At 41.3% G+C, this 13,573-nt stretch overlaps 1 protein-coding gene across 1 annotated transcript in view; it reads left to right on the top strand.

Annotated features, from left to right (window-relative positions):
• The window catches only part of ptbp1b (polypyrimidine tract binding protein 1b), a 21,022-nt gene extending 10,461 nt beyond the window's left edge, over positions 1-10,561 (top strand). The window contains exons 10-15 of the mRNA XM_079267381.1: positions 237-379; positions 1,471-1,504; positions 5,223-5,315; positions 5,580-5,796; positions 5,878-5,955; positions 8,761-10,561. Coding sequence (XP_079123507.1) covers positions 237-379; positions 1,471-1,504; positions 5,223-5,315; positions 5,580-5,796; positions 5,878-5,955; positions 8,761-8,893 — 698 coding nt within the window. The 3' untranslated portion in view covers positions 8,894-10,561. The remainder of the gene's footprint in view (positions 1-236; positions 380-1,470; positions 1,505-5,222; positions 5,316-5,579; positions 5,797-5,877; positions 5,956-8,760) is intronic.
• The last annotated feature ends 3,012 nt before the right edge of the window (positions 10,562-13,573 follow it).

Raw genomic sequence — 13,573 nt, 5'->3', positions numbered from 1 at the left:
AAATTTCGTGTATGTGAATGTGACAATAAAATCCTAACTTCCTTTTTCTTTTTTTTAACAACATTATATTCTGCCAATAGGTCCTTAAATGCAGCACACTGTCCCTTTTTTAAATGCAGTAAACTTCTAACAACCAATCACATCTCTGCTTATGTTGATTTGATTTCAAAATAAGAGCGTGCTGTAATTCTCAAGACGACCCAGCTGTGGTCTCATTAGTGTCCCACCCCTCCCAGTGTCCTCCCACTACCCAGGCCTGGTGCCCGCTCTGCCCGGGGCCCTGGCCTCTCTGGGCCTCCCCGGGGCCTCCAGACTGGGGTTCCACCACCACCTCTCATCTGGAGTCTCTGTCCTGCTGGTCAGTAACCTGAACCCTGAGGTGAGTGCTTCTCTCTGTCCGTCCTCTTCTTCATCTGATAGATAAGACCACTAAACCTCCTGCTCCTGTGTGCAGTGCATTGTGGGTCAGCAATGGTTATTATTAACATGTCGGACAAAAACAGAAGATGTAGACGAACAACGTTTTAGAGTGTTGACACGCACGCACACACGAGCGCACGCACACACACACACACAGACACACACGCACACAAGCTGACAGACACACACACACACACACGCGCGCGCAAGCTGACAGACACACACGCGCACAAGCTGACAGACACACACGCGCACAAGCTGACAGACACACACACACACGCGCACAAGCTGACACACAAGCTGACACACGCACAAGCTGACAGACACACACACACACGCGCACAAGCTGACAGACACACACACACACGCGCACACACACAAGCTGACAGACACACACGCGCACAAGCTGACAGACACACACACGTGCACAAGCTGACAGACACACACGCGCACAAGCTGACAGACACACACACACACACGCGCACAAGCTGACAGACACGCACACGCACAAGCTGACAGACACACACACACACACACACACGCACAAGCTGACAGACACACACACACACACACGCACAAGCTGACAGACACACGCGCACAAGCTGACAGACACACACACACAAACAAGCTGACAGACACACACACACACACACAAGCTGACAGACACACACACACAAGCTGACAGACACACACACACACACACAAGCTGACAGACACACACACACAAGCTGACAGACACACACACACACACACAAGCTGACAGACACACGCACAAGCTGACAGACACACACACACACAAGCTGACAGACAGACGCACGCACGCACACAAGCTGACGCGCGCGCGCACACACGCACACGCACGCACACAAGCTGACACACACGCGCACACACACACACACACACACAAGCTGACAGACATACATGTGACTTCCTCTCTAAAGGTAATTAACCATCTGATTGACCCCCCCTCACCTGCCTCTCTCTCTCCTTTTTCCCCCTGTTTAATTTGTTGCCATGGAAACGGACCCTCCCACCTTTACCTCTCTAAAGAGAGTCACGCCCCTCTGCCTCTTTGTTCTCTTCGGTACGTTGTCACTCACTTCTTATTTTGAAATTCAGTCACTTGTTTGGTTTGATTTTAACTTCTATAGCCATACTGCAGCGAGCTAGCTTCATGTAGCCGCTACACTGTAGCGTCTCACAGCGCAAAAGTGCCGACTGGAGTAGAACGTGTTTCTTTGGTGGTGGGCGGGTCAGAGAGCACGCTGTCCGTTACGTCATGTGGGTTGCCAGTTTGAGAACAGTGACTCCACCGAAAACATAATATTTCCCACAATTTAAGCTTCTGCATTTTCCAAATGCGCTAGTATTATTATACTGTTATTATATTATACTAGTATTATTATATTATACTAGTATTATTATACTATTATTATACTAGTATTATTATACTAGTATTATTATACTATTATTATATTATACTAGTATTATTATACTATTATTATACTAGTATTATTATACTAGTATTATTATACTATTATTATACTAGTATTATTATACTATTATTATATTATACTAGTATTATTATACTATTATATTATACTATTATATTATACTATTATTATATTATACTAGTATTATTATACTATTATTATATTATACTAGTATTATTATACTATTATTATACTAGTATTATTATACTAGTATTATTATACTATTATTATTATACTAGTATTATTATACTAGTATTATTATACTAGTATTATTATACTATTATTATACTATTATTATTATACTATTATTATACTAGTATTATTATACTATTATTATATTATACTAGTATTATTATACTATTATTATACTATTATTATATTATACTAGTATTATTATACTATTATTATACTAGTATTATATTATACTAGTATTATTATACTATTATTATATTATACTAGTATTATTATACTATTATTATACTATTATTATACTAGTATTATTATATTATACTAGTATTATTATATTATACTAGTATTATTATATTATACTAGTATTATTATATTATACTAGTATTATTATATTATACTAGTATTATTATACTAGTATTATTATACTATTATACTAGTATTATTATACTATACTAGTATTATACTAGTATTATTATACTGTTTTTATATTATACTAGTATTATTATACTGTTTTTATATTACACTAGTATTATTATACTATTATATTATACTAGTATTATTATACTATTTTTATATTATACTATTACTATTATATTATACTATTATTATATTATATTATACTAGTATTATTATACTATTATATTATACTAGTATTATTATACTATTTTTATATTATACTGGTATTATACTATTTTTATATTATACTGGTATTATTATACTATTTTTATATTATACTGGTATTATTATACTATTATTATATTATACTGGTATTATTATACTAGTATTATACTATTATTATACAATACTAGTATAATATTATACTATACTAGTATTATACTATTATACTATACTAGTATTATTATACTATTATATTATACTATTATATTATACTAGTATTATTGTACTGTTATATTATACTAGTATTATTGTACGATTATTATATTATACTGGTATTATTATACGATTATTATATTATACTGGTATTATTATACGATTATTATATTATACTCGTATTATTATACGATTATTATATTATACTAGTATTATTATACGATTATATTATACTAGTATTATTATACGATTATATTATACTAGTATTATTATACTGTTATATTATACTAGTATTATTATACTGTTATATTATACTAGTATTATTGTACGATTATTATATTATACTCGTATTATTATACGATTATTATATTATACTAGTATTATTATACGATTATATTATACTAGTATTATTATACGGTTATATTATACTAGTATTATTATACTGTTATATTATACTAGTATTATTATACGATTATTATATTATACTAGTATTATTATACGATTATTATATTATACTAGTATTATTATACGATTATATTATACTAGTATTATTATACTATTATTATATTGTACTAGTATTATTATACTATTATTATATTATACTAGTATTATTATACTGTTATATTATACTAGTATTATTATACTGTTATATTATACTAGTATTATTGTACGATTATTATATTATACTAGTATTATTATACGATTATTATATTATACTAGTATTATTATACTATTATATTATACTAGTATTATTATACTATTATTATATTGTACTAGTATTATTATACTATTATTATATTATACTAGTATTATTGAAACGTATTGTTCGGTTCGTCATGCGTACGGAACCGTGAGCCTCGTACTGAACGGTTCAATATGAATACGCGTATCGTTACACCCCTAGCGTACATGTATACATATATCTATATAATAATATTATATATCATATTATATCGATATCTAATAATATTTTATATATATATTAGTGCTGGGCAACGATTAAAATATTTAATTGTGATTAATCGCATTGTTAGAGCTTTAAATATAACAGACATTCTCTGCAGTTGCACCACCTGACATTTGCAACTGATTTCAAATGAAACAGGCATCTACTCGGACACTAGCATTAGCTTTTGTTCTTGCTAACAACTTCATACATTTTCAATAGAATGAAGACATTTATGATAAAACAACATTTCTCTAGTTTTACTTTGGTTGTACCGCCCTGACATGGGAAGTGAACCACTCTACCTATAAGCTGAAAGTAGCTGTTTTTATCAATATTCAAAAGAGATATAAAAACATGTTCACTCTGCTATAAAGGTCAGTTGAGGTCCTCTTGATGATGCAATATCCTGTTTACTGTTTTGCACCTTAATTTCATAATAAAAGTCTCATCTTTACAGCTGTGCCACCCTGACATTTGAGAACATTCAAATTGCGGGACAAAAGTTTTAAAATTATCGCAACAGCTTAAAACTATTGGTATTTGTAAAAATGTGGTTTATTTGAATCGCTTCAACAATAAAAGCATGCCATGGTATTTTATTTTTAATTTATTATCATTTAAATACCTTTTTTAATAGTTTTCTTAGTCTGTTCATCTGCTAGGACCGGTGCACTGCCTGACATTTTCAGGGTTTGAGAAGCCAAAACATAAAATAATATTTATTATTTGATTGTACTGAAAATGTATCACAACTGGATCGGTTTTATAGAATGAAATGATATAGGTCATGAATTGATACACACTCTCCTTTTAAAATAATTGTGTGTGAATAATGATTGTAGGAAGCTTGACTTTGGTTAATGTTCTTTAATAATCAGTCAGAAATATGTTAAAGATTATGAATGCTAATAGGTGAGAAGTAATAATGGAAAGGTGATAGTTGTGAGTCAGTGTAAAATAAAGTGAACGCTGAACTCTCCCGTTGCTGAGGAGCCGTTTATGGGATGTCTTCCTGTCGTCATGGGGACTACGTACATGTGACAAGCTGTTTTTATTGTTTCATCTCAGTAAAGTTTGAGTTCCTTCAGTCTGCATGTCCTCAGTGCTGAATCAGCATCACTCCCATGATTCATAGCTGCTACACTGATCTGACCCGTAGCTTCCTCACTGTTTCCTGTTTTACTCCTGAACTAAAGTCACGTGTTTGTCAGCGTTGGTTCTTTGTGACGCCAGGTTTTATATTCTCTGTTTGAATAAAGACGTCACGTGTAACAAAGTCTACGTTGTTATGCTCGTACAAGTTCCTGTTGGAGAAGAATTTAACCTTTTTCTTTGTCAAGGTGTTTATGGCGACGTGATGAGAGTCAAGATTCTGTTCAACAAGAAGGAGAACGCTCTGGTTCAGATGTCTGACTGCACTCAGGCTCAGCTCGGTAAGGAAACATTTAGATGAAGTGACAATCAACATGTTGTATTATGTGACAATGATTCAAACTTCTAGTCAGTGAAGTAAGATCAAGTTTAGTTGCTTTAAAAGTTCTGAGAAGAGTTAGTCAGCAACTTTATTCAAGTTATTCAGTAAATGTCACGTCTGTTTTATTTTCAAGTGAAAGAGGAGCGGATAAAAAACCACACAACATAATGTCTGAGAGGAAGAGAAGAGAAAGTCATCTGATTCTTTACTGTCTGGTTTGCAGCCATGAGCCACCTGAGCGGACAGCAGCTCCATGGGAAGTCTCTGCGCATCACGCTGTCCAAACACACCAGCGTCCAGCTTCCCCGTGAAGGCCACGAGGACCAAGGCTTGACCAAAGACTACAGCAACTCTCCCCTGCACCGCTTCAAGAAGCCCGGCTCCAAAAACTACTCCAACATCTTCCCACCTTCCGCCACCTTGCACCTGTCCAACATCCCGTAAGTCCTCCACCAGTCCTCCAACACGACTGAAACTACCTGCAGCATTCCTTTAATGCTCATGTTACTTTGTGTCTGCAGCCCGTCTGTGGTTGAGGACGAACTCAAGATGCTGTTTTCCACCTCAGGAGCCATGGTCAAGGCCTTCAAGTTCTTCCAGTGAGTCGTCCCCCGACCGTCTGCCGTATTCACTCGAGCCCAAAGTCCCTACACTCGTCCTGAACCCTCATCCTTGAAATTCCTTTTCTTGTTCAGAAAGTCCTGTGGTTGTCCTAGTCCTGAAGCCTTTATCCTGACCCTGTTACCCCGTGTCCTAGTCCTGAAGCCTTTACCCTGACCCTGTTACCCCGTGTCCTAGTCCTGAAGCCTTTACCCTGACCCTGTTACCCCGTGTCCTAGTCCTGAAGCCTTTACCCTGACCCTGTTACCCAGTGTCCTAGTCCTGAAGCCTTTACCCTGACCCTGTTACCCAGTGTCCTAGTCCTGAAGCCTTTACCCTGACCCTGTTACCCAGTGTCCTAGTCCTGAAGCCTTTATCCTGACCCTGTTACCCCGTGTCCTAGTCCTGAAGCCTTTACCCTGACCCTGTTACCCCGTGTCCTAGTCCTGAAGCCTTTATCCTGACCCTGTTACCCAGTGTCCTAGTCCTGAAGCCTTTATCCTGACCCTGTTACCCCGTGTCCTAGTCCTGAAGCCTTTACCCTGACCCTGTTACCCCGTGTCCTAGTCCTGAAGCCTTTACCCTGACCCTGTTACCCCGTGTCCTAGTCCTGAAGCCTTTACCCTGACCCTGTTACCCCGTGTCCTAGTCCTGAAGCCTTTACCCTGACCCTGTTACCCCGTGTCCTAGTCCTGAAGCCTTTACCCTGACCCTGTTACCCCGTGTCCTAGTCCTGAAGCCTTTATCCTGACCCTGTTACCCCGTGTCCTAGTCCTGAAGCCTTTATCCTGACCCTGTTACCCCGTGTCCTAGTCCTGAAGCCTTTATCCTGACCCTGTTACCCCGTGTCCTAGTCCTGAAGCCTTTATCCTGACCCTGTTACCCCGTGTCCTAGTCCTGAAGCCTTTATCCTGACCCTGTTACCCCGTGTCCTAGTCCTGAAGCCTTTATCCTGACCCTGTTACCCCGTGTCCTAGTCCTGAAGCCTTTACCCTGACCCTGTTACCCGTGTCCTAGTCCTGAAGCCTTTACCCTGACCCTGTTACCCCGTGTCCTAGTCCTGAAGCCTTTATCCTGACCCTGTTACCCCGTGTCCTAGTCCTGAAGCCTTTATCCTGACCCTGTTACCCCGTGTCCTAGTCCTGAAGCCTTTATCCTGACCCTGTTACCCCGTGTCCTAGTCCTGAAGCCTTTACCCTGACCCTGTTACCCCGTGTCCTAGTCCTGAAGCCTTTATCCTGACCCTGTTACCCCGTGTCCTAGTCCTGAAGCCTTTACCCTGACCCTGTTACCCCGTGTCCTAGTCCTGAAGCCTTTATCCTGACCCTGTTACCCCGTGTCCTAGTCCTGAAGCCTTTATCCTGACCCTGTTACCCCGTGTCCTAGTCCTGAAGCCTTTATCCTGACCCTGTTACCCCGTGTCCTAGTCCTGAAGCCTTTATCCTGACCCTGTTACCCCGTGTCCTAGTCCTGAAGCCTTTATCCTGACCCTGTTACCCCGTGTCCTAGTCCTGAAGCCTTTACCCTGACCCTGTTACCCAGTGTCCTAGTCCTGAAGCCTTTATCCTGACCCTGTTACCCCGTGTCCTAGTCCTGAAGCCTTTATCCTGACCCTGTTACCCCGTGTCCTAGTCCTGAAGCCTTTATCCTGACCCTGTTACCCCGTGTCCTAGTCCTGAAGCCTTTATCCTGACCCTGTTACCCCGTGTCCTAGTCCTGAAGCCTTTATCCTGACCCTGTTACCCAGTGTCCTAGTCCTGAAGCCTTTATCCTGACCCTGTTACCCCGTGTCCTAGTCCTGAAGCCTTTATCCTGACCCTGTTACCCCGTGTCCTAGTCCTGAAGCCTTTATCCTGACCCTGTTACCCCGTGTCCTAGTCCTGAAGCCTTTATCCTGACCCTGTTACCCAGTGTCCTAGTCCTGAAGCCTTTATCCTGACCCTGTTACCCCGTGTCCTAGTCCTGAAGCCTTTACCCTGACCCTGTTACCCCGTGTCCTAGTCCTGAAGCCTTTATCCTGACCCTGTTACCCCGTGTCCTAGTCCTGAAGCCTTTACCCTGACCCTGTTACCCCGTGTCCTAGTCCTGAAGCCTTTATCCTGACCATGTTACCCCGTGTCCTAGTCCTGAAGCCTTTATCCTGACCCTGTTACCCCGTGTCCTAGTCCTGAAGCCTTTACCCTGACCCTGTTACCCAGTGTCCTAGTCCTGAAGCCTTTACCCTGACCCTGTTACTCCGTGTCCTAGTCCTGAAGCCTTTATCCTGACCCTGTTACCCCGTGTCCTAGTCCTGAAGCCTTTATCCTGACCCTGTTACCCCGTGTCCTAGTCCTGAAGCCTTTATCCTGACCCTGTTACCCCGTGTCCTAGTCCTGAAGCCTTTATCCTGACCCTGTTACCCAGTGTCCTAGTCCTGAAGCCTTTACCCTGACCCTGTTACCCCGTGTCCTAGTCCTGAAGCCTTTATCCTGACCCTGTTACCCCGTGTCCTAGTCCTGAAGCCTTTATCCTGACCCTGTTACCCCGTGTCCTAGTCCTGAAGCCTTTATCCTGACCCTGTTACCCCGTGTCCTAGTCCTGAAGCCTTTATCCTGACCCTGTTACCCCGTGTCCTAGTCCTGAAGCCTTTATCCTGACCCTGTTACCCCGAAGCCCTTCTTGTCCTGGCTTTATTTGACCTGAACTCGTACTCCTGTCCTGAAACACTGATTAATACTTTGTCCCAAACCCTTCACCGTATTTGATCATGTGACTTTGTGGACTTCCTGTGTGGTGTGAAACGCTCCTCTTGGTTTCTCCTTCAGGAAGGACCACAAGATGGCTCTGCTCCAGATGGGCTCAGTGGAGGAGGCCATCGAGTCCCTCATCGAGTTCCACAACCACGACCTGGGAGAGAACCACCACCTGCGGGTCTCCTTCTCCAAGTCCTCCATCTGAGCCTCAGACTTCCCTGGATGGGGTCCACTACACTCCGATCATTCCTACCAGTCTGCAGGAGCCACCAGGAAGTCTGGTGTGATGTTAACTTATTTTTTTAAACTCATGTTTAGGTTCTGGAAGAGGATTAGGGTCATTTGAAGAACCATTTGGAGGAAGTCAGAATTCTGGAGTTAATCAGAAGTCGGGAAGTAAAGTCGGTATCAGAAGCCGTCAATCTGAGCTCATCGCCAGGATTCGGACTGTTGCATTCGTGTCCTTCTTGTTTTGAAGTTGTTACCTTTTAGCCACTCTTGCCTTTCCACTTTAATCCTGGATTCAAGGATTAAAGTCAGCCTTCTAAATTCATTTCTCTGGAACGTGGACGAAAGTTATTTTAATCCCGATTTTATTCCCTCAGAATTCTTTCTGTAATCTCAGTTTTCCTGTGGTCCTGATCCTCTTCTCTGAAGTTCCCCCCCCAGACCAGAGTTAGTTTGATCAGATGATCCTGTGCCTTATTCCTGCAGTCACAACGACTCTGACGTGTTAAAAGTCAAATGTCCCATCATGCCTGTAGGCAGAGAGCAGGTTTACCGTTGGTAAAGGTGTACTGTTGCTGTGTTACACATGTCTCTTTGTTTTAATGGTGTTTTGTACTGCTGGTGACGAGCATCAAACATGTGAACTCTTTCTTGTTTGCTGGTCTTTTGACCGCCGATGCTCTTTGCTTCTTTTCCCATTTCTTTATTTCCATGTATGCAATCACGTTTTATTCAAATCAAATATTGTAGCAATATTTTAATCATTCCTGAACCTTTGTTTCCGTGGTGTTGTGTTAGATCTGTGAGCTCGTCTCTGAACGGTTTTATTTATTAGTTTGTGATCCACTACAGCTGAAACCAAAAACGGCCTTTTAGATGCAAACGAACCCGCCGGCCTCAGGTTCCTGGTTTAAAGGACTCAATGAGAGATGGAAGAAGGTGAACTGGTTCAGGCTCTGGTGGGGTTTTCCTGTGGGAATGTTTTCAGTGTGACTTCAGTGTAACGTGGAGTGCCTTCAAGACAGACATCAGGTATTAATTCCTCTACTCCGAGATGTTGGAAGAAGAAGAAACCACACGGTGCTGTTTGGTTTCTGTGTCTTAATATTCTCACGTCGACATTCCAGCTGCTCAGACTGAACGTGATGCATTCAAGACGCCTGGGACGTTTAAATGAGTCCAGATTCAGGTGCTTCCTCAGAAGTCCTGAATCTGGACTCAGACCAGCAGATGAAACCTGAGACATTAGGATGTCTGTGGATCAGATTTGATGTTTCTGTCAATAATCACAAACATGTACATTTAGTATATATGTATTTGATGATGATGAAGGCCATGTTGATGGGTGAAAGTTCTGGTTGTCTGTCCCGGTGTTTGAGTCTGAGGTCACATCCAGCAGACCAATGAAAACGCTTCTGCTGGATGTAAATATTAGTTACACGGTGAAAAAGTCCTGTTTTGTCCCAGGTGGTTTGAATGCATCAGACGTGGAGGCGGAACCAGCCGGTCAGCAGGAAGTGGATGAACTTTGTAGCCCAGTTCTGTGTCTGTCAGCTGATTGGTGGTTTTATATCTGATGTATATTTTGATTCTGAACCTTCGACTGTCTCAAAAAACAACTAAACAGATTAAATCACTTTTTATCGAAAAAGGTGTCTTTGATTTCTGGGTAATTATCATATGTCATGTCTCACTTTTTTTATGGGAGGTAATACTCATGAATTAAAAGTTCACAATGAGCTCCAGTTTTTACAAGAATGCATCAGTAATACTATAATGATGGAATATCAGTAATAATACTCGTGATGGAATATCGGTAACAATACTCGTGATGGAATATCGGTCATAATACTCGAATGATGGAATATCGGTCATAATACTCGAATGATGGAATATCGGTCATAATACTCGCGATGGAATATCGGTCATAATACTCGCGATGGAATATCGGTAACAATACTCGCGATGGAATATCGGTAACAATACTCGCGATGGAATATCGGTAACAATACTCGCGATGGAATATCGGTAACAATACTCGCGATGGAATATCGGTAACAATACTCGCGATGGAATATCGGTAACAATACTCGCGATGGAATATCGGTAACAATACTCGCGATGGAATATCGGTAACAATACTCGCGATGGAATATCGGTAACAATACTCGCGATGGAATATCGGTAACAATACTCGCGATGGAATATCGGTAACAATACTCGCGATGGAATATCGGTAACAATACTCGCGATGGAATATCGGTAACAATACTCGCGATGGAATATCGGTAACAATACTCGCGATGGAATATCGGTAACAATACTCGCGATGGAATATCGGTAACAATACTCGCGATGGAATATCGGTAACAATACTCGCGATGGAATATCGGTAACAATACTCGCGATGGAATATCGGTAACAATACTCGCGATGGAATATCGGTAACAATACTCGCGATGGAATATCGGTAACAATACTCGCGATGGAATATCGGTAACAATACTCGCGATGGAATATCGGTAACAATACTCGCGATGGAATATCGGTAACAATACTCGCGATGGAATATCGGTAACAATACTCGCGATGGAATATCGGTAACAATACTCGCGATGGAATATCGGTAACAATACTCGCGATGGAATATCGGTAACAATACTCGCGATGGAATATCGGTAACAATACTCGCGATGGAATATCGGTAACAATACTCGCGATGGAATATCGGTAACAATACTCGCGATGGAATATCGGTAACAATACTCGCGATGGAATATCGGTAACAATACTCGCGATGGAATATCGGTAACAATACTCGCGATGGAATATCGGTAACAATACTCGCGATGGAATATCGGTAACAATACTCGCGATGGAATATCGGTAACAATACTCGCGATGGAATATCGGTAACAATACTCGCGATGGAATATCGGTAACAATACTCGCGATGGAATATCGGTAACAATACTCGCGATGGAATATCGGTGACAATACTCGCGATGGAATATCGGTGACAATACTCGCGATGGAATATCGGTGACAATACTCGCGATGGAATATCGGTGACAATACTCGCGATGGAATATCGGTGACAATACTCGCGATGGAATATCGGTGACAATACTCGCGATGGAATATCGGTGACAATACTCGCGATGGAATATCGGTCATAGTACTCGCGATGGAATATCGGTCATAGTACTCGCGATGGAATATCGGTCATAGTACTCGCGATGGAATATCGGTCATAGTACTCGCGATGGAATATCGGTCATAGTACTCGCGATGGAATATCGGTGACAGTACTCGCGATGGAATATCGGTCATAGTACTCGCGATGGAATATCGGTCATAGTACTCGCGATGGAATATCGGTGACAGTACTCGCGATGGAATATCGGTCATAGTACTCGCGATGGAATATCGGTCATAGTACTCGCGATGGAATATCGGTTATAGTACTCGCGATGGAATATCGGTTATAGTACTCGCGATGGAATATCGGTTATAGTACTCGCGATGGAATATCGGTTATAGTACTCGCGATGGAATATCGGTTATAGTACTCGCGATGGAATATCGGTTATAGTACTCGTGATGGAATATCGGTTATAGTACTCTTGATGGAATATCGGTTATAGTACTCGTGATGGAATATCGGTTATAGTACTCGTGATGGAATATCGGTTATAGTACTCGTGATGGAATATCGGTTATAGTACTCGTGATGGAATATCGGTTATAGTACTCGTGATGGAATATCGGTTATAGTACTCGTGATGGAATATCGGTTATAGTACTCGTGATGGAATATCGGTTATAGTACTCGTGATGGAATATCGGTTATAGTACTCGTGATGGAATATCAGTTATAGTACTCGTGATGGAATATCAGTAACAGTACTCGTGATGGAATATCAGTAACAATACTCGTGATGGAATATCAGTAACAATACTCGTGATGGAATATCAGTAATAATACACTCATGATGGAATATCAGTAACAATACTCATGATGGAATATCAGTAACAATACTCATGATGGAATATCAGTAACAATACTCATGATGGAATATCAGTAACAATACTCATGATGGAATATCAGTAACAATACTCATGATGGAATATCAGTAACAATACTCATGATGGAATATCAGTAACAATACTCATGATGGAATATCAGTAACAATACTCATGATGGAATATCAGTAATAATACTCTAATGATGAAGACCCAAGAGTCTTGGTCTTCATGGAAAGAGAGACAGAGAGGGGGGGGGGGCACCGTGAACCAGAAGCTCCGCCCCTTCGGGTCTCACCAGGAGCAGCATTGAGACAAACGCTCCTCCTGCAGCTCCGACTAACTTTCTTCTCTTTGTCCTGTTTTCGGGTCCGGATCGGATCGGACCGGATCGGACCGGTTCGGTTCTGCAGCGGCGGAGAGAAACACGGGAAGTTTGAGTCTGGGATCTGGGAGAGCGGGATCAGAGACCCGGTCCTGTGTGTCCCCGGTGCTCTGAGTCTGTACGGAGCTCAATACCTGAATCCTGAACCAGCAGCGCTCCGGGACTCTGATCCGGACTCTGATCCGGACTCTCATGGTTCAGTTCTTCAGGACGCACATGGACGGACCGGGTTTCTGCGCGCACGCG

Source organism: Melanostigma gelatinosum (genome assembly GCF_949748355.1).
Source record: "Melanostigma gelatinosum genome assembly, chromosome: 4".
NCBI lineage: Eukaryota > Metazoa > Chordata > Actinopteri > Perciformes > Zoarcidae > Melanostigma > Melanostigma gelatinosum.
The sequence above is the reverse complement of the archived record's forward strand: the minus strand, read 5'-3'. Positions and strand labels throughout refer to the sequence as shown.